The 25964-nt window shown below is 42.9% G+C and overlaps 2 protein-coding genes across 9 annotated transcripts in view; one reads left to right on the forward strand and one right to left on the reverse strand.

Moving 5' to 3' along the window:
• Window positions 1–24079, forward strand: part of Dcaf8 (DDB1 and CUL4 associated factor 8) — a 61646-nt gene extending 37567 nt beyond the window's left edge. For all 8 annotated transcript variants that reach the window (XM_023699762.1, XM_023699765.1, XM_023699760.1 and 5 more), the window contains 8 exons: window positions 7816–7926; window positions 14880–14952; window positions 15442–15499; window positions 16014–16121; window positions 17562–17692; window positions 20952–21071; window positions 21494–21610; window positions 22166–24079. In XM_023699762.1, coding sequence (XP_023555530.1) covers window positions 7816–7926; window positions 14880–14952; window positions 15442–15499; window positions 16014–16121; window positions 17562–17692; window positions 20952–21071; window positions 21494–21610; window positions 22166–22282 — 835 coding nt within the window. In that variant the 3' untranslated portion in view covers window positions 22283–24079. The remainder of the gene's footprint in view (window positions 1–7815; window positions 7927–14879; window positions 14953–15441; window positions 15500–16013; window positions 16122–17561; window positions 17693–20951; window positions 21072–21493; window positions 21611–22165) is intronic.
• Window positions 4778–5342, reverse strand: LOC101561717 (tubulin-specific chaperone A-like). Its single transcript, XM_023699766.1, has 2 exons — window positions 5061–5342; window positions 4778–4993 (listed from the first exon to the last, which is right to left on the reverse strand). Exons 1-2 carry the CDS (start codon window positions 5304–5306, stop codon window positions 4913–4915), a joined length of 327 nt encoding a protein of 108 aa, XP_023555534.1. The 5' UTR covers window positions 5307–5342; the 3' UTR covers window positions 4778–4912.
• Window positions 24080–25964: the final 1885 nt, after the last annotated feature.

Consider the following 25964-nt stretch of genomic DNA (forward strand, 5'->3'; position numbering starts at 1 on the left):
CCCCATGTGACTCTCCTTAGGCCCACTCTAGGTCATCGATCACTCCATCATTTTTCTAATCTCTATTTTTTATCAGTGTCTTCTTTAGAAGCAGTTATTCTTTTACTGCAGTGTTTTTTTCAGATTGGGTTTCCTCCCTATGTTTTTGTAGTTGATTCTTTACTTCAGATGCTATGAGTTCAGAGAATTCTTTTTTTTATTTCAGAAATGAATTCTGTCTTGTACTAAGGTTAACTAAGAAGATAACAATGTACAGTGTATTGATTATCAAAACTGTCCTATTAATCAGCTGTAAAACTGTCTCATTCATGTTTCTCAATGAAAATAAAGAAAAAAAAAAAAAAAGAATTCTGCTCTGAGTTCCTCTATAACTTTCTGCTGTTGCTTATTTACTATTGACACTATTAATTCATACATTTGAGCTGAGCTAGTAGAAAAGAATTCCGCTCTGAGTTCCTCTATAACTTTCTGCTGTTACTTATTTATTATCGACGCTATTAGTTCATACATTGGAGCTGAGCTAGTGTCCTCTGCAGTTCTGTGTGGGCATTGGGTTTCCTCCATATGTTTCTGCATTTGATTCTTTACTGCAGATGCTATTAATTCAGGGATTTCTTTTTTTGTTTCTAATCTGAGTTCATCTATACCTTTCTGCAGTTGTTTCTTTATTTCAGAAGCCATTGATTCATTGCTTTCAGCTGTATGATTCTCAATTTGTTCTGTGTTAGTGTCCTCTGCATTTGTTATGGGTGGGCTTAGGGTCTGAGATTGCATTTTGCTCCTTCTCGTTATTTTGTGTAGCACTGTCTTCTGACCTTTGTTGTAGAGCTTTGGTGCAGTTATAACCTTAGCACCACTGAAGTTCAGGTGCAGATCTACAAAGTTTGGATTTATCCAGCTGTGCCTGGCATAGGTCTGGCTGCTGTGTGCAGCTCCTTCCTGCTGCCGCCCTTGGGAGTGAACCTGATATGCTCCTCTAGGAAGGCGTTCTGCTCCTGGACTAGCTGGGTGGTTCTGTCCCCTACTCTCTCTGCAGGGTTTGCAGCTGCAGGGTTTCACCCCAGGCCTATTTGCCAGGCCTGAGCTGAGTCTGAAGGGGACAAGGTGGAATAGGGGAGAGAGGAAGCTCTCCCACACACTTACCAGGCCTGGGCTAGGGCTGAATCTAGGGGTCCCCAGAACGTGGCAGAAATTCTCACTGGGCGAGCGGGGTGGGGTAGGGGTGCTATGGAGTGTTGGGGGGCGGTCCCAAGAGGGTGGAAGAGGGTCTCACCCACACTGCACCTGGGCTTGGACCGGCAGGTCCCACCAGCGCAGGTTAGCTGGAAGCTCTCCCACACACTCACCGGGCCTGGGCAAGGACTGGATCTGTAGATCTTTATATATCAAACTATAAAAGCATCTATAATGTTCACCTATGGCATGTTATAGCATTAGTGTGCTACTCTTAATCATCCTCACTGATGGATATCTAGATACTCGTATTTTGTTTGTTTGTTTGTATTTTAGGGAAGGGTCTACTGGGTGTTCAGGGTCTCAGTACTAGATCAGACTTACAGTGATCTGCCTGTTCACAGCCTCCCAAGAGCTGGGATTACAGGCGCATGCCACCATTCCCAGTCTCAATCGCCTGTTTCAGCACACCCTGGGAGCCGGGCCAGCACAGCAGGCCCAGGGATGGAACCCTGAGCCCCTGCATCCCTTTTCTCGTTACAAATACAGATCTTGTATTACAAATCTTACAGTTTAGTACTAGTACTGAAATATGGGGAAAAAAGAGAAATAGGGATGGCAGTGCATTGCACAGTTTACAGGTAAATGTACATGAATTTGGGGAATATAATTTGAAGGTTGATTATAATTCAACTTTCAGAAAAATGAGCCTAGAAAGTGGACAAATTACAACAGCTATTTAAATGATGAAAATGTTTTGGGCTTAGAGAAAGGTTATGTATCTAGCTTCCAAAAAAAAGAAGGTTGGAATTTGATGGTACACAGTAGAAAGCCTATCAAGAGCTGACCCTTCTATTACAGATTAATGATTTAAGAGTAGCAATATTTAGTGGAGAAAAGGAATGGGGAATAGGAATAGCTCCTGAGAGACAGGATTGGTCCTGAATGGGTTGCTAACAAGCCCACTTCTCAAAGGAATTCTATTGAGCAGAATCACAAGGTAGGTATATAAGTCAAAATTATGATCAACTGATAAAGATTACTAGTATAGGGGCTGGAGAGATGGCTCAGTGGTCTAAAGCACCTACTTGCAACAAGCTTGGCAAAGCACAGGGACCGCGGTTCGATCCCCCAGCACCACATGCCAGCCAGCTGCGCCCCCTGATGGGCTGAGCTGCCCCCCCACACTAAATAAATGTTAAAATAAATAAATAAATAATTAAAAAAAATAAATTAAAAAAAAAAGATTACTAGTATAGTTACTTAGGTAACTGATCTAATGGTAGCAAGGACATATGGATGACATCAATAACTTGTCGATAATCTATAGTCTTGTCTTTAGTCTTAATCTCATTGAATGGGAGATGATAGCCTACCCATAGTGAGATAATAAGAAATCTCTGAGGAGTGAGATCAAAAATCTCAGACTTCTGTGTATCCCTTAGGGAGGTGTGCACATCCGGCCATTCCAGCTAATCCTCTAGCCAGGCTCCATGCTTTCCCGGCTACTACACTGACTTCCTGGAGAGTCCAGCCCTGTCTGACTGCCTGTAATATTTCTACCTGATTTAGCTGTCTTTGATATCCCCCTCTGAAGAGGTACCCCTAGCTGTGGTTAGGGGAAAAGGGGTGTAGTTTCTATCTAGGTGCTTCAAGCTGAGAAGGATTGGTAGAAGGGAAACCAGTCAGGGGCCTTCCTGGGAGAACTAATCTAACAGGCCTCAGCTAGAAGTCAGGTTGCAGTTTTGTAGAGCTTAATGATTTCTTAATTTTTTAAGGTGCAAAAGTAGATACATGTACTGTACTTAAACTTTTAATTATGATCTTTTCTGGGCCAGCAGTATGTGGTGCTCTAGTCTGTTGTGTTGCTGGGCAGTGTCACAAGCCACAGCTCACAAAGATGAACAACTGATATTGTTTTATATGGACAATACATGGTGTTCAGTAGGTTCAGTGTGTGAAACACATACTTAATTAGGATATTTTCAATTTACAGTGGGTTTATTAGGACATAAACCCTGTCATAAGTGAGGGAACATCTGTGTACCTTTGCTGTTACCTAGATTTGTTCTCTCGAACTGAGTGATGTTTGTTGTTTTTGGCTGTAACATTCTGTGGTACTGTGGTGATAGTGGAACATTAGCAAGTTTTCTGTAAAAGAAGAGAAGGTAAAAAAGTATAAAATTATAATGAGGACCAGCCAAATAGCTCAGCGGATTAAAGCTCCTGCAAGCAGGCACAGGGGCTGGGGGTTCGATCCCCAGGCCTGCCATGCCAGCAGCTCTGCCCCCAGGGTTCACTGAGCAATTGAGACTGGGTGTGGTGGCGTGCATCTATAATCCCAGCTCTTGGGAAGCTGTAAACAGGCAGATCACTGTGAGTCCAGTCTAGTAGTGAGACCCTGAAAACCCTGTAGACCCTTCCCTAAAAAATTTAAAAAATAAAATTATAATGAATTTATTTAATCTGCTGTATTAGAGAATTATAAAGCAGATTGAGATTTTACCCTGGATAAAGTTCAAAGGGAGGGGGCTGGGGAGATGGCTCAGTAGGATAAGCGCTTGACTGACAAACGCAAGGATCTAAGTTCAATGCCCGGTTCCGCAAAAAAATAAATAAAGTTCAAAGGGAAACTCCCCTTAGGCCACAAGGAATCTGGTGGAAGTCATGAGTAGAGCAAATGACTTGGCAAATATATTGAGTTTTAAATGAAATGATATAGGCAAAAAATCTGACTGCTAGTTGGCTATGGATTGAGACACGGGTGACTGGGCGAGATAGGCTAAAAGGGAAGCACTAAAGAAAGTTAAGAATATGAGGGCTAAATTTTAGATTTCAGGAATAAGAAACAGCCTTCAGACAGTTTCTCAAGAGCTGAAGAAGTAGTTTTACAGACTGGAATGGGGTGAAAGGCTATGTGAGGAGCTTGAAGAGAAGATCTGAGCTACTTTCATGTGTTCAGACGGTACCTGAACATTTGCTTGTATCAGGAAATTTTGTGTGAAGTTGGTATAGAAAAAAATTTCCTTTGCATTTCATGAGTCTCTGGGAGTTCATGAAATTAATGAACATCTTAGGAAAAGAGTAGGACTGGAATTGTGGGTGGTATACTCCTTCCTAGCCAATGGGAACCAGTTTGAGGTATTTTTCAAAGAAATCCTTTGGTCTGTGTGATCTGTAATTTCTCCCTTTTTACCAAGACAGAACCTGCTGATTAACTTTAAGGCAGAATTCAGTGAATTTGTTCCATAAGGTTTTGCATGCTATCTTCCGCTAATGTGAAAACTCACCCCTAAGATGTTCACCCCAAAGGAACATCTTAGGCTCCTGCTCTTTCTTCCGGTCTGAAACTAGTTCATTCTTAGCTAGATTTGTTCCAGAAACTAGGAACACTTTTGTTTGGTTTTGTTTTTTTTGTTTTTTGGGGTTTTTTGGTAGGTTTTTTTGAGCTAGGGTCTTGCAGTGTAGTTCAGGCTGATCTTGATCATTTTTATTGCACCTCTTCGTGTTAACCCAGAAAACTCAAGGTACTTGTGAACATTGACCCCTTGAGAAAAAAAAAATTTTTTTTATTAGATGAACTCATTTATTTGACACATTAAATTATGCAAAGAAAAATATTTGCAAATGCATAAAAAGAATCCCATTCTCTTACTACTCAAATACCCAGCAGTGGTAAAAACAATGAACTGTAGAGTGGACCCCATGACTTAATCCAAAAGCATTGTACAGAAAAATTTCAGGCTTCTAATTTCACTGAATCCAAAACTACACGCGCTTCTTTATATTCCTCGGCTTCTTCCAAGTCTTTTTCACTTTCCCCAAGTTCTTATAGCTGCTGCCCACATTATCTGTATTTACTCCTCTTTCTCAAACTGACTTAGAATTAATATCTGCTGAAGGTCAGTATATGCTGCCTCTAACCTGCGCTGGCAATCTGGGATCATCATCCGGGACTCTTGCAGGATCTCTGCCTGCTTTTTAATGGCATAATTTTCACCATCTTCAGCTTTCATTTTTTCAATCTTTTCTTCTTGTTGTTTTGCTTCTTTTTCATACATCACTTTTTCTTTGACTAATCGCTTCACCACGCTGGTCTTGATCTTGATCTGCCTCACACGGGGATCGGCCATAGCTCCTGGACTCGCGAGCAGGAGGGGCGGCACCGGCTGGGCGAGAAAATTTTTTGATGGCAGTACATTGAGGCATGGAAAGATTGACCTTTGTCAAAATTTACATAACAGTGGAGCTAGTACTTCATAATATATCTTTTATATTGTATATTCATTTGAATATTATGCATTCAAACTTTTGCTTATTCCCAATAACTTTTGTCTGACCCTGTCTGAAAATTCAGACTACTAGCTGGGGAGATGGTCCATGCCTCAGCACTAGGGAAACCGAGGCAGAAGGGTTTCAATGAATTTGAGGCTCACTTCAATTTTAATTTTTAGACACCCTGTCTGAAAAAAAGAGAAAATTCAAATTGTTGCAGAAATGGGCTAATCCTATAAAAGGAACATCTTAGGCTCCTGCTCTTTCTTCCAGTCTGAAACTAGTTCATTCTTAGCTAGATTTGTTCTAGAAACTAGGAACACTTTTGTTTGGTTGTTTTTTTTTTTTGCGGAACCGGGGATTGAACTCAGGCCCTTGCGCTTGCCAGGGAAGCGCTTATTCCACTGAGCCATCTCCCGGGCCCCATGTTTGGTTGTTTTTTGGGTTTTTTTTTTTTTTTTTTTTTTTTTTTTTTTTTTTTTTTTTTTGTGGGTTTTTTTGAGCTAGGGTCTTGCAGTGTAGTTCAGGCTGATCTTGAACTCACTGTGTAACTAACCCAGGGTGACCACAAACTCCCAGTGATCCCTTCTGAGTGCTGGGATTACAGGTATGCACAGCAACTTTTGGTGACTTTTGGCATGCTTTCTGCTTTATGTTTGTGGCATGTGGAGGAGGGGGGCTTCCCATTAATAAAATTCATTTTCAGTGATCTCTGTACTCTTCTCTTGGAAGCTCCCAAGATTTTTTTTAAATTAAAATTTCTGTTTTATTGAGAGCAGTTTTAGATTGGAGAAACTGTGACCATATAGAGGAAATGCAAAGATTATTTCCAGTGAAACGTACTGTCATGGTTATAGTATTTTTTTCTGTTTGCATAGCATGAAGGTCCTGAATTCAATCCCCAGTACCAAAAAAAACCGAAAATGAGCCAGGCATAGTGGTACACAATCCTAGCACTCGGTAGGCTAAGGCAGGAGGATCGCTGGGAGTCTGAGACCAGCCTGGGCTATGAAGTGAGCACTAGGCCAGCCTGAACGCATAGCAAGACCATGTCTCAAAAAGACAACAAAACAAAGAATAAAACCTTAAAAGGAAAAAGCCAAAGCCAAGTCCCTTCTCATGTTATTTTGATGTTTTTCCTATACATTTAGTAATTCTCATGATATCTAACTTGATTGGTTGGACACTTAGATCTGGGAGGGGTATTCATACTGCCACCCATAAGTTGGGATAAATTGTGCTGATTTTTACTAGATTCTTTTGAGTAAACTGGAAGTTCTCTGGGATCTCTTTACAGCCCCTGCTTTCCTAAGTATCACCCTTGTTGAGTTACAGCTGAGAGAATTCAGAAATGTTAGTGTGGCTTTATAAACAGCTATCTTCATAAGAACCTTCCAGTTTGCTTCAGATAAGAAAGAGAAAAAGCATGCTGTTTTCTTCGGGTTGCCTTTCTGCTGGAAAACTTTTTTTAGTGTGCATTTTTAAAGATGGTGTGTGTGAAAAAGTGACATTTTTGTAAATCTGGGAGTTAGACTCTGCCCTTCAGGTCTTTTTTGGCCTGCTGTTCTGTGAGCCTTCCTCTTTTCCTCTCCTTATTTCTAAGTGATTGGGAAATAAAGAATAGACTTGCATGGTGGTGTACACCTATAATACCAGCACTCCGGAGACTGAGGCAGGAGGGTCACTGAGTTCAAAGTCAGCCTGAAAAGGATAGTGAGACTCGGTCTCAAAAAAAAATCAAAGATAGAGAATAGGAAGGTGTGGGGGTATCTCTAGGACTGGTTGTTACCATGTTGGGCTCCAGCTACACTTAATCTTCCTGAGGAGTGGTACTGAGCATTCATTTATGCTTAGTGATTACCTGGGAGTGGTGGTACACACCTGTAGTCCTAGCACTCTGAAAGGCTAAAACAGGAGAGTTACAAGTTCTAGTCAAGCTTGGCCAATTTAGTGACTTAGGCAAGACCCTATCTGTAAAAAAAGCTCGCTCTTTCTTTCTTTCTTTCCTTCTTTCCTTTCTTTTTTTTTTTTTTTTTTTTTTTTTTTTGGCGGAACCGGGGATTGAACTCAGGCCTTTGTGCTTGCCAGGCAAGTGCTTATTCTCCTGAGCCATCTCCCCAGGCCCTCATTCTTTCTTAAGGAACACTGTGAAATGACTTTCTTCTGTGCCCCTCCATCCTCAAAGTAGTTTATAGAAAATATATGTACTTTTTCTTCTTTTAGTGTTCGAAATAATGAAACCAGCCCTTGTTTCTTGCCCAGTGAGACTCTGGGTTTCTTAATAGCCATGTCTACTTCCTTGGGGCTTATTATAAGCATATGGGTCTTTTGGAGGTTATAACTTTTTCTCCTTTTCTCTTCTTGAAGGAAACTGGTGGTGACAAAAGAAAAAGAGAAGAAAGTGGGACTATATACAATCTATGTGAATCCCGCCAATACCCATCAGTTTGCAGTAGGTGGCCGAGATCAGTTTGTAAGGTGAGTCTGATTTGTGTTTTTTGAGTATCTGAGACTTTGCTGCATTGTTCTATTCCCAGGCATTCTCTGATGGTGAGGGATGAATTACCTAGGATCCCAGTGATACCATCTTACTCCAGAATGCTTAAGCACTTTGAGGTATTCTGTTCCCTAATACAACCATCTAAGGGATGGCTTTGTATATTACAGACATTGTAGTATTTCAAGAAGTCTGATGAATTAATCAACTTTTCCATGTAGCAGCTAAGGCATAAGCACACATTTACCAGCAAGTGCTAGATTAGTAAATACTTTCCAACATTTTCATATATAAATTTCCATTGCACTAATAATCTTGAATACTCATTTTGGATTCAGAAATAATTTGACTTGGAAGCATGTAGTGCTGAGGGGTTTTGGCTTCCCACATTCCTGAGCCACTTTTCTTTTGTAACTTTTCAGGGATAGCTTTGTTACTCTGTGCACATCTCTTACAAAGCGCATCCTAAAGAGGGCAGACATCATGGCTTCAGTCCTCATCTAGTGGGCACATATAACTTTATTTGGAATTGTCAGTTGGAGAGAAAAGCAGCAGCACTGGAAATGAATAACTTTGCCATCTTGATGGTAGTTAAAAATCATTAAGAGTTTTGTAAACTGTTGAAAAAATTTTGTAACAGTATTTCGAAATTAATTGTATTAAGAATCCTAAGCACTTAGAAAATACATGAGAGATGACCTCACCTTGTTCAGGAATCCTAAACCTTGTTACTATCTTCTGATTGATTCCCTTGCCTTCAACAGTCTTTTCCTTTAATCACTGGCTCTTAAATAGGTAGCAACAATTTTTTTTTTTTTTAGACAGAATCTTGCCAAGTAGTGTAGACTGGCCTTGAACTCAGGGCAATCCTTCCTCAGCCTCTCGAGTGCTGGGATTAGAGATGTGTACCACCAAGCCTGACAACAATTTTTTTTTTTTTAAGTATTTGAAAGGGCCAGCCAAATAGCTCAACAGATTAAAGCACCTGCAAGCAGGCACAGGGGTCAAGGGTTCAATCCCCAGGCCTGCTGTGTTGGCCCCACCCCTGGGGCACTCTGAAACGGCAGTTGAGACTGGGCATGGTGGGCATTGTGGTATATGCCTGTAATCCCAGCTCTTGGGAGGCTGTAAACAGGCAGTTCTCTACGAGTTCGATCTAGTAGTGAGACCCTGAACACCCTGTAGAATACAAAAAAAAAACACCCTTCCCTAAGAAAAAAAAAAAAAAAAAAAAAAAAAAGCTGGTACAGGGGCTGCTTCAATTCCTGGGCCTGCTGTGCCGGCTCCGCCCCCAGGGCATGCTGAGACCGCAATTGAGACTGAGCATGGTGGCATGCACCTATAATCCCAGCACTTGGGAGGCTGTAAACAGGAGAATCGGGGGCCTGCCCCTTAGCTCAGTTCTTTAAGTGGCTGCTTCAGCAAAGCGGTCAGGCTCAGGTTTCTGTGGTTCGATCCCCACAACTCAAGCCAGCCAAACCTGCCCTGAAGGCATTCGGAGCAAAAAAAAAAAAAAAATCCTTCAGGAGAATCACTACAAGTCCAATCTAGTAGTGAGACCCTGAACACCTTATAGATCCTTCCCTAAAATACAAAATAAATAAATAAAGTATTTGATCAAAAGGGTTGGAGTTGCCAGTTGTTTAGGTATCACCTCCTCCAAGTTAATTATTCATTGATACATCTAGTTGGGATTTTTATTTAGAGCAATAGGTTGCATGAACAGCCTGTGTCTCTTAAGAGAATTCATCCACTAGGACTAAGATATTTGAAGGGAAATAGGTGATTTAGTTTTAGGGAGAACTTATTTCGAAATTCTTTGTTTTATTTTTATAGTACTTGGGACTGAACCCAGGGCTGTATTACAGGTCAGGTAAACACAGTAACACAGTCGTGGAGCTACATCTTGAACCCTTTCTCTTTATTTTTTTGTCTTTTTTTTAGTTTATATGTTTAGTCTAGGGTCTACAGGGTCTCATTGCACAGATTGGACTCCTAGCAATCCCCATTGTTTTCAGCCACCCAAGCGCTGGGGTTACAGGTGCATGCCATCACACCCAGTCTTTTTTTTTTTTTTTTTTTAACTTTATTTATTTTTGTGTATGTGGCCAGCTCAGCCCACCAGGGGGCGGGGCTGGCTGGCATGTGGTGCTGGGGGATTGAACCGCGGTCCCTGTGCTTTGCTAAGCTTGTTCTAAGTAGGTGCTTTAGACCACTGAGCCATCTCACCAGCCCCACACCCAGTCTTAATCACATGTCTCAGCATGCCCCAGGGCATGGAGGCAGGGCTGGCACAGCATGCTAGGGATCAAACCCCGGCCACTGCGCTCTGCCTAGGCAGCTGCTTTAGTCTACTGAGCTCTCTGATCAGCCCTTTTCATGTCTTTTTTTGAAACAATTTGTTAATTTACCTACATTGGCCTCAAAATTAAATTCTGTCCGCTTCATGAAGCCTTATGACTAGCTAGAATTGCAGATGTGCACCACCATGCCTGGTCTAGATTTCTTAACAAAAAGCCATATTGCATTTGATATTTTACAAAAATTAGAATGGGGCTGAAAAGTAGTTTTAGCATTTTAGCACAAAGATAAATACTCAGATCTTTCGTCTCTTACCAGTCATAAAGCCTCAGTAGATTGTAGGCTGTTTTCCTGGCAGAAGTGTGTGTAGATTTTGAGGCACACTGATGCTGCATAAGTGGATAATCCTGTTTATCTTCTCTGACCTTATTGTTAGTTTTCTGGCACTTCTTCAGATCAGTCAACTGACGGTGGTTAAGAATATCCCTAGTGGGGCCGGGGAGATGGCTCAGTAGGATAAGCGCCTGACTGGCAAATGCAAGGATCTGAGTTCAATCCCTGGTTCCACAAAAAAAAAAAAAAAAGAATATCCCTAGAAAGTAAAAGGGCAATGACCATTAAGAAACTGAAGAACAGAATAGTCTGTATACCAAAAAACCACAGCATGGTATTTGAATTACCATTTTTTACTAATTTGCTGGCTTGCTGACTTTCATAATGGTTCAGTAACAATTAAGAGCTATTATTTTGCTGGCCATTGTAGTGCATACTTGTAATCCCAGCACTTTGTGGGGAGCTGAGGCAGGAGGATCGCCACAAGTTCAAGGCCAGCCTGAATTACATAACAAGACTCTTCCCCACAAAAGTGTTATTTTGACCTAATTAAAAGAAATAATTTCAGGGACTGGGGAGATAGCTCAGTAGAATAAGCACTTGCCTGGCAAACGCAAGGATCTGAGTTCAATCCCTGTTCTGCCAAAAAAAAAAATTCATTAACAGCTGATAAATTTGCCACAGTATAACAGTCATTAGTAGTTGGTAATGTAAACATCTGCACACTGTATTTTGGCTTCATTTAGCAGGCATTTCCTGGGTATTCTCTTTAAGCAGGGTGTTAAGGGGTTCTGAGAAACACAGAAATACATTGATTCATTTATTCATTCAACATCTAAGGTGCTCGTTACACCCTTGACTGAATGTAGTCTCTGCCTTTAACATGTTCCTGATAGAACTGTAAATCACTTGTCTCTGCCAGCTGGTTTGAACCACTGGTGTGATACATGCATGACTGTCCCACTTGTGCCACTAGTGGTACAAGGCTCTCATTAGGACAGTCATGCACGTACTATCCGTGGTTCTCAAGCAGTGGGATGTGTTAAGACACGTTTTATAAAAGCAGATAGATGGAAATGAAAGCCATTGAGTAACTTAGCCAGTATTACTTAGCTAGTACATAGCAGAGTTAGTATTTAAAGTCAGGCATAAGCTGAGCATAGTGGCACACACCTGTTATCCCAGCACATGGGAGGCTGAGGCAGAAGGATCACCATCCATGAGTTGGAAGCGAGCCTACGATACATAGTGAGTTCAAGGCCAGCCTGAACTACATAGAGACCCTGTCTAAAAAATAAATTCAGGTATGATTGTGTAAGTATATGGAAACCATTTCACTATGCTTTTTTCCTCCTTCCAGAGGAAATAGAGCCATGATGAAATTAGTATTTTGGATCAAGAGAACAAGATATGTAGAGATAAGAACAGAAAAGGCAACAGATAATAGTATATTCAAGGAAACAGGAGTTTTTTGGTTTGGTTTGGTTTTGAGTATAAGGTATGGGATCTTACACTGGTATGTAGCCATACTAATGAGTTTGAATTTTATTCAGTACAAAATCAGTAAGAGTTACATGAGGTATTTATGTAAAATTTTGCTATTTTGACAAAACTCTCGTGACAGTATGGGCAGGGAAACTAGTTAGAAGGATACCACAATAATGTAGGCAAACCAAGATATGGGTGGGGGGAAAACCAGAAACAAGCCAAGGGAATGAATTTGACAAGAAAGAAAATAACTGTATAGGGAGAAAAAAAAGACCTGATTTCTGCCTTGACCACTTGTATTAAGCATAGTGCCCTTTAAAAGATTTAAGGCACGGGGCCAGGGAGATGGCTCAGTAGAATAATCGCTTCCATGGCCTGAGTTCAATCCCCAGTTCCGCAAAAAAAAAAAAAGATTTAAGGCAGGCATGGTAGCGCATGCCTATAATCCAGCACTCAGGAGCTCAGTCAGGAGGAACATACAAATTCCAGGCCAAGCTTGGCTACACAGTGAGTTTGAGGCCAGCCTGAACTGCATAGCCGTACCCTGTCTCAAAACAAAACAACAACAATGATCAATTGATCGATCGATCGATAGATAGATAGACAGAAGGCTGAGGTAGGACAATTGTTCTAGCTGAGCCTGGCAGCTTAGTAGGATCCTATTTCAAAAAAAAGATTTATTTGTCTTTTAGAGACAGTCTCATTATGCAGTTTAGGCTCACTTTGTAGCCTAGGGTAGTCTCAAACCCTCAACAATCCTCCTATCTTAGTCTCTGAGTGCTGAGATTACAGATATGCGCCACCACCACAGATAAAATAAAGAAAAAAAATACTGAAAGGCGGTAGTTCATTGTGAAGGCCCTGAGCTCAGTCCCTGGTATTCTCCACCCCCTCTGGAACTGAGGATCGAACTCATGACCTTGCACTTAAGCTGCTGAGCTATCCCCCAGCCCAGTTCCTAGTATTAGGAGGGGGTCATATTTAGGGGAAAGGGATAGATTTAGCATTTTATTTTTAGAAGGAAAATGAGTTTACTTTTGGGTAACTCAAAATAGTAAGCAGATATACATACAGAGTTCAAAAATGTTATTTTGTAGGACAGATACAAAGTCTACATGTAGGAGAACGTGGTTGTGGTCAAACCATCCTAATGGAATTCATTCACTAAAGAAAGTAAAGAAAGTATGGTAGGCCAGGGAGATAGCTTAGTGGCCTAAGCTTCTGCCTGGCAAGTGTAAGGTCCTAAGTTCAATCCATAGTACAAAAAAAAAAAAAAAACAAAAAAAGTACTGTAATTCCTCCTTATCTGCAGAGAGCTACATTTTCTTTAAAGTGGGTGGCTGAAACTGTGAGTGGTACTGAACTCTGTATGTACACACCATATTTTTCCCTATACCTACATAATTATGCATCAGAGAATAATTATAGCAGTATGCTATAGTAAGTTAATTAAAGCTTTTATTTCTGGACTTTTCACTTAATATCTTCTGGCCATAGTTTATTGTGGGTAATTGAAAACAAAAGTAAAGATAAGGGGGAATTGTAAGGTAGATCACAATTTTTCTATTCTTTTAAGTCTCTGGCCTCTTTGGAAATATGAAAACAGTGGTTTCTTTTTTCCAGAAAAATATACATAAGTACAAGTTTATGGAGATTCATATACTGTTTGCACTCCAGGTTAAAATTTTTTAGAATAAAGTAAATGAGAGAGCTAGGATGTGGCTCAGAGGAGGAACGCTGGTAAAGGATATGTGAAGCCTTTGGTTTGATCCCCAGCACTGCGGGGATGGGGGTCAGGTGAAAGTTTATGCTCTACTCTTGAGAATATCAGCACATAAGGGGCGGCCAGAGACAAGCACGTAAGAGTGGTAGTTGAACAATTGGAAACAGTGGTGTTTCATGGAAAGGTTTAGAACATTGGAACAAGAAAGGGTTTAAAAAGTATCATATTGGCTTTGGTAGTTAGGTTACTGGTGACTTCAACCAGTATTACCTATGAAAGTTTTAGGGTCAGAGCTGTGTTGGAACGGACTGAGAAGTAAATAAGTGAAAACATTGAAAGTAGACTAAAGTTTTTAGTAATTTGTAAAGGAAGGTAAGAAAAAGCAATAAGTAGGACAGGATTTTTTTCACAGTGAGTTGACTGATGAGGCAGAGGTTGAGAAATGTACTACGTCTCTGGAAGAATGAGATTAAGGAGAGTTACAGAGAGATTGGCTCTGAGATTGGAAGAGACTGCTGGGTAAAATCAGGCTGGATCTGCCTTGTTCTTCACTCTGTAATTCCAACTCCTAGCATAGTACTTGACAGAAAAACACGTATGCTGTAAAGATTTGCAAGGCTTGGATTGGGGAGAAGAGAGAAAATAAATGTAGCTTATTTGATAGCAAGGCAGAAAGGAGAAGTTCTGAGGCTGGTGGTTTTAGAGTAGCCATTATGGGATATGAGAGGGAGAACTGGCCGATGAGGCTTCAAGGGGAGGTTGAAGACCAGCTGATGTACGCAAAGCAGCGTCTCTGCCCCTGAGGAACACACACTTCTTTAGGCCACACATACAGAACGCTCTATAGCAATGTTGTTCAGTGAAAATAAACAGTTAAATGATATGAAATGAAACGAAGTGATATAAAATGAGAAAATCCTCTTCAAATAAATATAACTGAGGACTGCTTTGAAATGTGGAAGGTATGTGGATGAAAGGTTTAGCGATGAATTGGGTAAGGGCGAATCCCTGTGAAAGAGTGCACTGGATGCTTGATTGCCTCCTGCCACATCAAAGGGTCAGTTTGTAAGTTTTGACATTTCATTACAGAATTTATGACCAGAGGAAAATTGATGAGAATGAGAACAACGGGGTCCTCAAGAAATTCTGTCCTCATCATTTGGTAAGATTCATGAAGCCAGCGTCTCCTGGCTTCCCCAACTCGATCCCAAGACTGCCAAGAACTTGTTGGTATAGTGGGAAGAGCTTGAACTTTCAAGTCAGACACGTAGATTTGAACTCTGGCTTTCCCACTTACCAGCTTTGTGATTTTTGGACAGTCGTTTCACTTCTGTTAGCCTCAGTTTTCTCATCAACAAAATAGAACAATAAGTGCCTTGCATCATGGTGAGGCTTAATGAGACAGTGTATATGAAATGGCTAGCACACAGAAGACAACAAAGGGAAGGCCGTAACACTTTCTCTGTAGAGGTGATCATGTTGCATCAATTATAGTCTGTGTCTGTCTGTCCGTCTGTCTGTCTGTCCGTCTGTCTGTCTGTCTGAATCTTTGGGAGAAGATATAGGGGAGTTTGAAGGAAAACCTTTTCCTGAAAGTGGTATAACAAGTGGTGGGGGTGGGGCATCAGTCAGTATCTGCTCCTCATTGCAGGTGAACAGTGAGTCCAAAGCAAACATCACCTGTCTTGTGTACAGCCACGACGGCACAGGTACGTGCGCAGGGCCCAGCTCCTAGGCTGGCATGCCCCCTCTGTCTAGGGAGCTGCTAAGCCGCTGAGGCACGTGCCCTCCAGTGCTAATCACCACTGTGCGGTAGCTCCAGTGGAGCACCTGGGGAGTAGCTGCTGATGGTGAGCACGTAGCGGGAGGATGTAGGAGATGACCCATGGTGCCAGGCATCGTGTACAGAGTGCTGCAGAGGATTACTGGTACAGCCTATCCTGAGCCTCAAGCTGCTCACCTGAGCAGGTTCTTACAACTTTGACTCCTTCTTGAGTTAATGGACATGATCTTCCTGAGCATTCTGCTCCCCCTGGGTCGGCTGTATGCTCCTACTCTACCCTATTCAGCTTCACTTTCTGCTGTTGCAGTTAAATAAGATGGGTGCTATACTTGGGTATTAGGAGGGGGCACTACTGGCAAGAAGCCCCACCCCAAACCTCAGCTCCTAGTCCCTGTGTTTTTCAGCCTTTGCCTTCACTGCTGTGTTCTTGTTCTTGGCAGAGCTCCTGGCCAGTTACAATGATGAAGACATTTACCTCTTCAACTCCTCTCACAGTGATGGGGCCCAATATGTTAAGAGATATAAGGGCCACAGAAATAATGCCACAGGTGAGACTGTCTTCTGGGTTTCTGTGGCCCACACTTGAAGAACCACAGTATCTTATTCTGCTTGTTTATGGGAACTACCTTGCCGCGTTGCATAAGAGTAAGCTTTTATCTGTATCTGTAGGGCGGGAGGGTAAAATGATTTTTGTTTTGATGCAGAGGAAATAGTGGTAGTACCTAGCCTAATTTTGTTGTGAAGATTGGCCTTCTTTGTATGTCTGTCATTCACAGGCTCTAGGGCACATCGGAGTCACTCAGTAATCTTTTAGAAGTACTGGTGTCTGGCTCCCACCTTCATGTGCTAGAATTTTTAAAGCTTTCCCCATGACTATTATGTATATAAAAATGTGGGGAACCACTGCTGTTTGTTGTTATTGCTACTAGCAGAGTTCTCTCATAATTTAACTTGGAGACAGCAATTAGGTAGTTTTATTTTTTCTCTTGAACTGGTGAGATAGGAAGGAGTAAAAATCTGTACTTGGACTTCAGTCCATAGGCAAACAAACAGAGTGTGCAACCAGCTATATTAATTGAGATTCATGGATGCTTGTACTAACTTAAGAAGGTAGAGCCTTGTTATTCGTCCTGGTAGAAAATACGGTTCTTTTTAGAGGCAGTTGTAGCATATGCCTTGTATTAGTCACTTTCTTATCACTGGGACAAAATCACTGATACTCACACATTAAAGGAACAGAGGTTTCTTTGCCTCAAGAGTTTCCAGGGGCTTCTCTCCAAGGTCAGCTGACTCCAGGGTAGAAGTGGTGTGGTGGGAGGGCATGGTGGAGAAAAGCTGCTCATTTGGCAGCTAGGAAACAGATCCTGAAGGAAGACAGAAGTTGTGGATAAGAATATATCCTTCAGGCCCACACCCCCAGTAATCCACTCCTCCAACCAGGCCCTACTGCCTAACAACACTTGGAACTGTTGAACTCATTGCTGATGAGTGTAGCACCCCATGATCCAGTTGCCTTCCACACACAGAGTTGGGGAACATTTTATATCTAAAAACCATAACGTATCTTCAGTCTCAGATCAGCCAGTGACCCAAGAAACATTGGCAAGGTACCAGTGAATACAATGAAGGATAATCTTAGGGCATAGCACAGTGCCATCTAAAAGTGGGCAGAGCTTGGAACAGTTCAGGTTGGGACAGGTTAGGCCTGTGGTTGCATGTTAGGGGATAAATGAGGCAGTGCTACTGGGCACTACAGATTGCTCTGTCCCTTGGAGCTCTTTGAAGGAGAATATAGTCTCTGGAACTGGTATGATTCTTAAAACTGTTACACACTCATAATCTCTTGGTTTGTTTTTGTGAAAATGAAAAGAATTATTAGGCTTTTGGCTGATTGTAGAGTTTACGAATAATGAAATTCCCTGTGAGATAAACATGTATAGGCCCACTGCCAACCCTCAGGTGGTTTGTTCCCTCATTTATCATTTCAGTAAAAGGTGTCAATTTCTATGGCCCCAAGAGTGAGTTTGTGGTGAGCGGTAGTGACTGTGGGCACATCTTCCTCTGGGAGAAATCATCTTGCCAGATCATTCAGTTCATGGAGGGAGACAAAGGAGGCGTGGTAAGTATGGCTGGCTGGCTCCTTAGCTTTTCAGGTCATTAAGGTAGGTTTTGGGAGGATTACTGAATTTTCACTGGGACGTTTATGATACTGGGTCTTAGGTTGCTCTATCTAAACTAAAAGGTAGTATAAACATGAGCATAATAGCACACGCCCATAATCATAGTTCCTAGGATGTCCACATACAGGAGGAGCACAAGTTCAAGACTAGCTTGGACAACATGGCAAGATCTGCATCTTAAAAAAAAAAGTGCTGCAACCTGGGAATGCTGACATCATCTTCCTTTTTCTATCTTGCTCTCTTATTGAGAAGAGGAAGGGATTTTAGGGGAAGAACTGGCCTGTATGAGATAGCTGATCTCTAAGCATGGACCTGCAGTTCAGGGCACACTGTCCTGCACATTGTTAAAGTTATCTCCATGTCTTATCCCGTAAGTAAACTCAGCAATGGCCTTGGCTGGTTCTAGATGAACAGATAAAAGCAGAACTTTTTCTCTTTTTTGACAATTGTGAACATCAGAATATGGTTGAAACATTAGATAGATAGCAGCTATTCAATATTAAATTTGTGATAATATTTAGTACCTAAGATAACGCATGTTAAAATATTTAGTGATGAAATTGGTGCTTTCAAACGGATACAAACATACTGTGTATGCATGGAGCACTGTATTTTTTTTCCTTAAGAGTAGGTGAATATCTGGCTGTATAGCCCATAACTGTGTGACAGTCTGCCTGCACTTTGGAGTTCTGCAGGCAGCCTCTGTGGAGAGGGCAAGAAAGATTGAGGTGAGGAGTGAAGAGTGTGGAGATGTCTGTAATGAAACACCACCCCCTTTGTGAGACCCGGAGTTAAGAAAGAGTTCACCAGGTTTCCATGATAAAGTAGATAGCTCAGAAGATTGAGTGCCTGCTTAGGCAAGTGCAGAGACCAGGGTTCCATCCCTGGCATCACAAGCCACACCTGCTCTGCCCTGGGGCATACTGAGCCAGTCACCGAGACTGGGCATGATGATGTGTGTCTGTTACCCCAGCTCTGGGGAGGCTGAAAATAGAAGGATCACTATGAATCTGAGTTGCATAGTGAGACCCTGTACCAAGTACATTTATGAAAAATAGGAAAGAGTCAGTTTGGAAGATTAAATTTATAGTGATAACTCAAAATAGTCTGGTTACCCAAGACCTCTAAGTCATAACTGTCTGCTTGGGCTCTCCATTCCTTCTAAGCTGTGTAGAACTTCATAATCCAGCCATAACTTGATGAGATTCACCAGAGTGTAGCTGTAGAATTTTAAATTGTTCCTTAGGATCAGGATCCTCTTCTTGTGCTTTTCCTGCCCTGCAGTGAGCGTCAACATGGCTGCAGCCTCAATGTGGACTGTAAAGCAGTTCTGTATAATCAAGTTGACAGTTAGAGACCATCCACGTTGTCCAGCTTTCCTAATTCTTGTTTTGCAGTTCTTTCTTCATTCCCATTCAACTTTACAGGGACATGGCAGCGATATGACATAAAGGGACAACTCCTTAGCCTACCAAGATTACTGACAGTTTGTCCTGTTCCCTGCTTTCCCCAAGCCCAGTTTTCTAAGGCCAGAGCTCTTTTTCTCTGCTCAAGCGTTATTGACAGGGTAAGTCCTGGTGCCGAGACAGGTCTAGTGATGATCAGATACCCTGCTAAGAAGTTTTCTTTTGGCTCCCTGTGGAGGATGTGCAGTTTATTCTTTTTCTTCTTACACTGGCTTTTTCCTTACCCTTAAGTACCAAGGAGTTTTCCTGTGCTTTTCAAAATTTTGCCAACTTGTTGAAGCAGAGCTAGCTCACGTATAGGTCTGTAGTAAGGGCTATCAGAAGATGGAAATATGAGTTCAGGTCTTTTCTTTTTCTTTTTTTTTTTTTTGTGGTACTGGGGATTGGACTCAGGACCCTGCATTTGCCAGGCAAGCACTTATTCTACTGAGCTATCGCCCTGGCCCTGTGTACCTGTGTAAGTTCTTACATATTCTTTGATGATGTTTCTAGGTCTCTTCATGCTGCAGGCGCACTGCCAGGAAGCCCAGATAACAATTGCAGTGAGCCTAAGAGTGAGAGGAGAGGAGAAAAAGAATGGGCTTTTGGCCTCACTCATAGGCTCAGACTCAGAGATCAGTTTTCTCTGAGCATTTGTATACGTGTAAAATGGAAGTCAAAAAGAGTTGAAGTGTGCAGGTTGACTTTGTTTTCAGTGCCTGACCCCTAGCCTCTCCTCAGCTCTCTCTAGAGTTTGTAAGTGAGGCAGGGGAAGTTCATCTAGAGGACTGAAAGACTTTTGCCACTTGTCTTAAACTAGAGGGCGATCTTGCAGCAGTCCTTTACTATTTGATACTGATCTGACTAAAAGGCCAAAAATGCTTTAGTAGCTAGATCTGGGACTGGCTCTTCCGGTGGGGATGGAAGTCCCTGCCCTGCCTGGGAAGCTCCTATTTCCATGTCCGACAGCAGGGGGCATGGTACTTTGAGACTGAAGGAAGTTGCCTGAGCCCAAAGGCCTAACAGCCCTAGCTTTTTTTGCAGTTTAGTGAAATGTGCTCAGAGAGTGGCTGGAATTGACAGAGCCTTAGGAAGCTCATTGCTCTTCAGTAGCTGAATTTACTGTGTTCTTAGGGCAGGTGACAGATGGCAGGTGGCAGGATGTTGTCCCTGGGATACATAGGGCTTATAAGCACACACTATTCTCCATTACTCTCTCTCCAGGTCAGCCGTTTCTTCCCAGCCCCTGCCTTCCTCTAGTTAATAGACAGTGTCAGGTGACCGTAATTGTTTTCTGATTTTTCTCTAGAGGTTGCATGGCAGCTGCTGCTTCCTTCAGTTTTTAAAATTTATTTACCATTTGATAAAAGCCCCTAAGATGTTTGGTTTTGGGGGTTCCCCCACCCCAGCCTCAGGCAAGTTGGAACTTTAGAATCTGAAGTGAATGAGGTCATTTGGACCTCATAGCCTTCTTGTAAAACCAATAATAAACACAGCCAGGCACTAACCTGCTCCTAGGGATGAAGCCACTCCTGACCAGTACCCAGGAAATGATAGGTGCGCCTGGTCTTGCTCTCAGTCTGTGGCCAGTATTTCCTCTACCTGCAGGTGCCTAAATTTAGCCTAGGCTCAGGAGGAGTGGACCTGCCCTTCCAGCCACAGCGCTGGTGGAGGGTAATTGTGTGGCTCAAGGTAAGTAGTCGCTGGTAAATCACATAGCCCTGATCCTGTGCTTTCCTTTCCTCCCAATCAGGTAAACTGTCTTGAGCCCCACCCTCACCTGCCTGTGCTGGCAACCAGTGGCCTAGACCACGATGTGAAGATCTGGGCGCCCACGGCTGAAACATCCACTGAGCTGACAGGGTTAAAGGACGTAAGTGGGTGGCTGAAGTTCTTCTCTTTCTACTTACCCGCACGCTGTTAGGATTCTTTATTGTAATAGGAAGGAATAACTTGCTCTCGAGTTTTTTGAAGGTATTACTCTAACACTTTCCTCTACATTTTTGTTACTGCCTTTAAAGAAACAGCCCTACTACAGGGGGTGGGGGGTCTGCTTTGACATACCTCTAGTTGGTCCTTGGATAAGGGTAAGAGAACATCTTCAAGAAGAATTCTGTATTGAACCATCCCATCTTTTTAGTGGCAAGCCTAGGCATCGTTTTCTAATCTAATCTAGTGCCATGTCAGCTTAACATCACTCAGGGAAAGTTTTTATTGGGTTAGAACTCCAGCTTTCTTGATTAGGTTGAGGGTCCATATTCATTGCCACCCCTGCCCCAACCCTTTGGGTTCCAGGTGATTAAGAAGAACAAGCGAGAGCGTGATGAAGATAGCTTGCACCACACTGACCTGTTTGATAGCCATATGCTCTGGTTCCTCATGCATCACCTGAGACAGAGACGCCATCACCGGGTAAGCTGGGGTTGGAAGTGAACTCCCCAAGGCAGTGACCCACTTAGGAGAGGTAAAGGCTTCTGTGCACCTGTCCTTATAGTTTAACAGGAATCAAGTGGTCTTGGTTGGGTTTCCCATCCTTTGCCCTTTCTCCATCAGAGCTACCAGCTGAAAGGCATCTTATCCTCTGTCTCAATACATGCAGAGTGCTATCTTCATAAAGTTAATGGCAGAAGGGAGGGGAGAGAGTGAGGAAGAATCTGTCCATCTCAGGATCATCCTTTTGTGCTTACTATCATGATATAAGAAGTGAGGGTAGGGTTTGGCAGGCTGGCAGTTGGCATACTGTCAGTTGTTGAAAATGGTCACCAGACCCATTCTTTGTATAGTCTGTGGCTGCCTTCATGGGACAGTGACAGTGCAATGTTTGCAGCAAAGACTTTGTGATCTACAAAACTGAATTACCTATTTATCTGGCCTCTTCAAAAAAATTCTGATTCTTGGCCTAGCTAAGACCTAACAGGCTTGTCTTTTTCCCAGGGAAGTTACTAATAAGGTTTTCCCATCCCACAGCGCTGGAGAGAACCTGGGGTTGGGGCCACAGACGCGGACTCTGATGAGTCTCCCAGCTCCTCAGACACTTCGGACGAGGAGGAAGGCCCAGACCGTGTCCAGTGCATGCCATCCTGAGGCCTCCCGCCTAGGAGGGGCGGGCTGGGGCTGCCAACCCAATCCTGCCTGGGCACCCCTTTCCTGTCCCAGGCCCTTGCATTCAACAGAAACGCACTTTGGACCTTTTGTTTAGATAAAAGAAAGGAATCCCAGGAAGACAGACCAGAGAGAACTGAACCAACAAAGAGCACCTAGGAGTGGGAGTTGAGCCCTGGAATGGGTTTTGTGGTGAGATGCAAAGGACTCAGCAGAAATTGCCTCTCCCTGAAGCCTTTTTTCTGGGGGAGAGGGAGCCTATTTTGTTCATTGGTTTAAGATAGGGAATGGGGCTTCTTTCTCTTTATAATCTCCCTTGTTTCTTTTGCAGGAGGTGTGGGGGGAATAACTGCTTTTCAGTACCAAGCGGCCAGAGTGGAGAGTAGTACTGTCACTCTCTCTTTGGTTTAGGTTTTTGACTTTTTTTTTTTTTCTTTTAAAAGTCTACGACAGTTTCATTGGTTCCCCCCCCACACACACCAGCAACCCATCCCAGGATCCTGTTTTTCTGAGAAGTCCTTAAGCCCCTAACCATCCCACACTCTTTTCTGTCCTCTCCACTTCGTTTTATGTACTTACCACAGTGTTTTGCACTTGACTATGTATCCTTCACTGTTCTCTTCATCCCATCAGCCCCTACCTAGGGCTGGTGAGAGATGGAGGAGGTGGAGGGGGGCAGGGTAGAGGAAGAATAGGAAGGATGTTACCTCTTATGTTATTTTTTTAAAAATTTATTTGGTGGCAGCAATCTCCCTGTCCCTATCACTGTTAAGAGGCCTAATTTTATATCTATAAATATATTAAAAGCAAGTCAAACTTGGATGTACAAGTAAAAATTATTGTCAAAGTTTAAATACCTATATATTCTCTATGAATGCAATAAAGGGACTTAAAGGAAGAAAGAGCAAGTGTACTAATCTAGAAGTCACACCTGGGGTCATCTTCCCCTTCACAAATGGCCAGTAGAGTGGGGCTTACACTTAGGTGTTAGGAGGCTCAAGGATGGACGAATCCTCACTTCTGCCTTTCACTGTCTTAGTGGAGGAATTGGGAAAAACAAGAAATTCAACTGTCTCAGATCTCCTACCTCTCCTTCAGTCTTGTGGGAAGCTCCCAGGATGGCTGTTACATCAGAGGCTGGCCTGTCTAAAGCACCTCAGGAAGGACACTGCCACAGCAGACTCTCCTGGTACCACGTGTACACACTCGTTGACTGGTAGCTGCTTGATTTTTTTAAAAAGCCATCCAGTTCTACACGCTAGTGCCCTTCCTAATGAAAGACTGAAAGGAAGAACTTCCTGGGGTTTACTTTGTGCTTATCAACCTCTTGATATCTTGAGATTTTAGACAGTCAATAACTTAAGGATTAATTCTGGTGGCTGGGGCTTGAACAGCTGTTTTTATTACTGTTCAGTGAGTTTGAAAGTCCCAGTTGAATTTTTGCTCTTAAATGCTCTTGCTGCTATTTCTTTGTCCCCAACTTCTACAAGATCCAATCAGGAATTTTACATCCTGGGAAAGTTGGATTCTACTAACACAGGCCCAGGAGGAAGAGGGGGAGAGCAAGAAGATGGTATTCCCAGACACTCCTTCCTCCTGTCCCTTTTCCTAGCAGCTCTCAGACCAGATGTTAGTTACTGCACTTCCATCCTGAGGTAGGGAATGTGTAGTGATTAAGCGGCCTGTGTCCCTCTGACTAGTAGGGTGATGAAGTAAGCTGAAAACCATGCACTCTGGAATTTGTTGTATTTTCTCAGTAAAGCTTTCCCCCCACCCTGACTGCTGCTCCGTGTGATATGTGATCCATTCATTTATGACAGACTTCTTTATTCCTTCCAATACAGGTGTTTGGCTCTGCCCCCTTCCTCTGATGATTTAACATTTATTTAAGAGTTCAGTCTGGGATCACCCTATTTTCAGTGCTCAGCCAAACAGAGACAGTTGTAAGTGAAATAGCCCCTATTTATCATACGTAGGAGACCAGGACTAAGTGGGGCACTGTTTAGGGTATTTTCTGAGTCTCTGTTATAGGCTATAATGATGTAGGGATAAGTACTCTTTCCTCCAAACTCCTGGTAGATCACAGAAATTCTAGAATTAGTCAGGTACAGTACAATCAGTCACCTTTATTCTGGGGTTAGAACAAGGCCGTGCACACTGCAGACAGAGGAGCATAGGAAGGGGCAGCCTCACAGCAGTACAGAGTTGGGGGGGCAGGTTAGTCTTTTTAGATTATTTTGCCTTACAGAAATACAAGACTGCTGAAAAGAACCCTGTCTCTCTCCTCCCATTTCTTCCATGAGGAAAACTCCTTATTCTGTTACTCCTGCTCTCACATAATACCCCAGTTGGAAGTACAGTTCTTCCTCATTCCTGCACCCCATTTATATGTATCTCTTAAGGGAGAAGCCAGACAGAGCTGGTGAAACTTGGGAAGGTCCTTTAAGGCAAAATAGTGGAGTTCTCCAGGTGTGTGCGTTAAGGCAGGTGTCCACAGCAGTGGCCAGAGGGGATGGGCACGACGGCTGGCCTAGGAGGCAAGGGTGCTTGCTTTTCTTTTTTCTTTCTTTCGTGTTTGAGACAGGGTCTCGCTACGTACTTCAGGCTGATCTTGAGCACTTTGTAGCCCAGGCTGGTCTCAGACTCCTATCAGTTTTCCTGCCTCAGCCTCACAAGTGCTGGGATTTCAGACACAAGCCACCATGCCCGGCCTCAAGGGTGCTTTCTAACCAGTCTGGCTTCCCTCTTCAACAGTGCTCCCCACCCCCAATCAAGTTTTATTCCCACAGCCTAGTAACTCCTAGCTTTAACTTTCTCTAGTCTCTGAGTCTGCATGTAAATTTAATGTTTGTTGTGGACTTTCTTTCTTTTCTTTTTTTTTTTGAAAGCTTTCTTTTCTGGAGTATGAAGCAGTTTGAGACTACCACTCCCTTCACTGTGGTATTCCCTCCCACCCCACTCTGGCCTAGACAGTGTTAATGCTAGACACCACAAAAACGGGCAGACATGGCAGTGCGGGTTTAATATACATATATGTAGAATATATATGTACACACAGTTAGCACGGTCAGGGTAGGGAAGGGTGTCTTGGGACAGGCAGGAGGCTGGGGTCACTCACTGTACTCTAGTGATTTGGCTAGGAGGCATCCACAAGCCTGAGAGAGGCCAGGGTATCAAGTGAGAAGGGTTAGCAAGTCCCCTCCTGGATTGAATTGGGATGGGGATCAATGCAAAGGAAAACACTGTAGTTAACGTACTTCTGGCTTGAGTGTAAGCAAAGAGAAGGTTGCCTCTAATATTCACATGGGAAACCTGTGGTGGAGGCAGTTTGAGGTTAAAATCTATGGATTTCATTTCTTCATCTCCCTAGGTTCAGGGTCAGTATATGCAACAGTCTGAGTAGGACTATAAAGGTGTGGAAAGGGGCCCCTCAGCCTGCGTCCCCGGTTCAGGCTCAGTGGTGCATATTCCCAGCATCGTCTGGGGTGGGGAGGGATCAAATGCTGCCTACTCCATAGGATTTGATCTTTGGGACCAGAAAAGGATCCAGTGCACTGCTTCCATTAGATCCCTGGCTCATACCTATCCTATGCCCATGAGAAGGGCATGAAAAGGGACCTGCTGGCACCTAGGTGCTCCGACCTGAGGGAGGAGCAGCAGGAAA

This window comes from Octodon degus, unplaced genomic scaffold (assembly GCF_000260255.1).
Source record: "Octodon degus isolate 3935 unplaced genomic scaffold, OctDeg1.0 scaffold00116, whole genome shotgun sequence".
Lineage (NCBI taxonomy): Eukaryota > Metazoa > Chordata > Mammalia > Rodentia > Octodontidae > Octodon > Octodon degus.

What these genes read in the sequence shown, in the direction of transcription:
- LOC101561717 (XM_023699766.1), bottom strand. Translation starts at nt 5,306, where the DNA reads ATGGCCGATCCCCGTGTGAGGCAGATCAAGATCAAGACCAGCGTGGTG. An exon ending in CTGACCTTCAGCAGATATTA is followed by an intron (nt 4,994 to 5,060) that starts ATTCTAAGTCAG and finishes TAAGAACTTGGG; the next exon opens with GAAAGTGAAAAAGACTTGGA.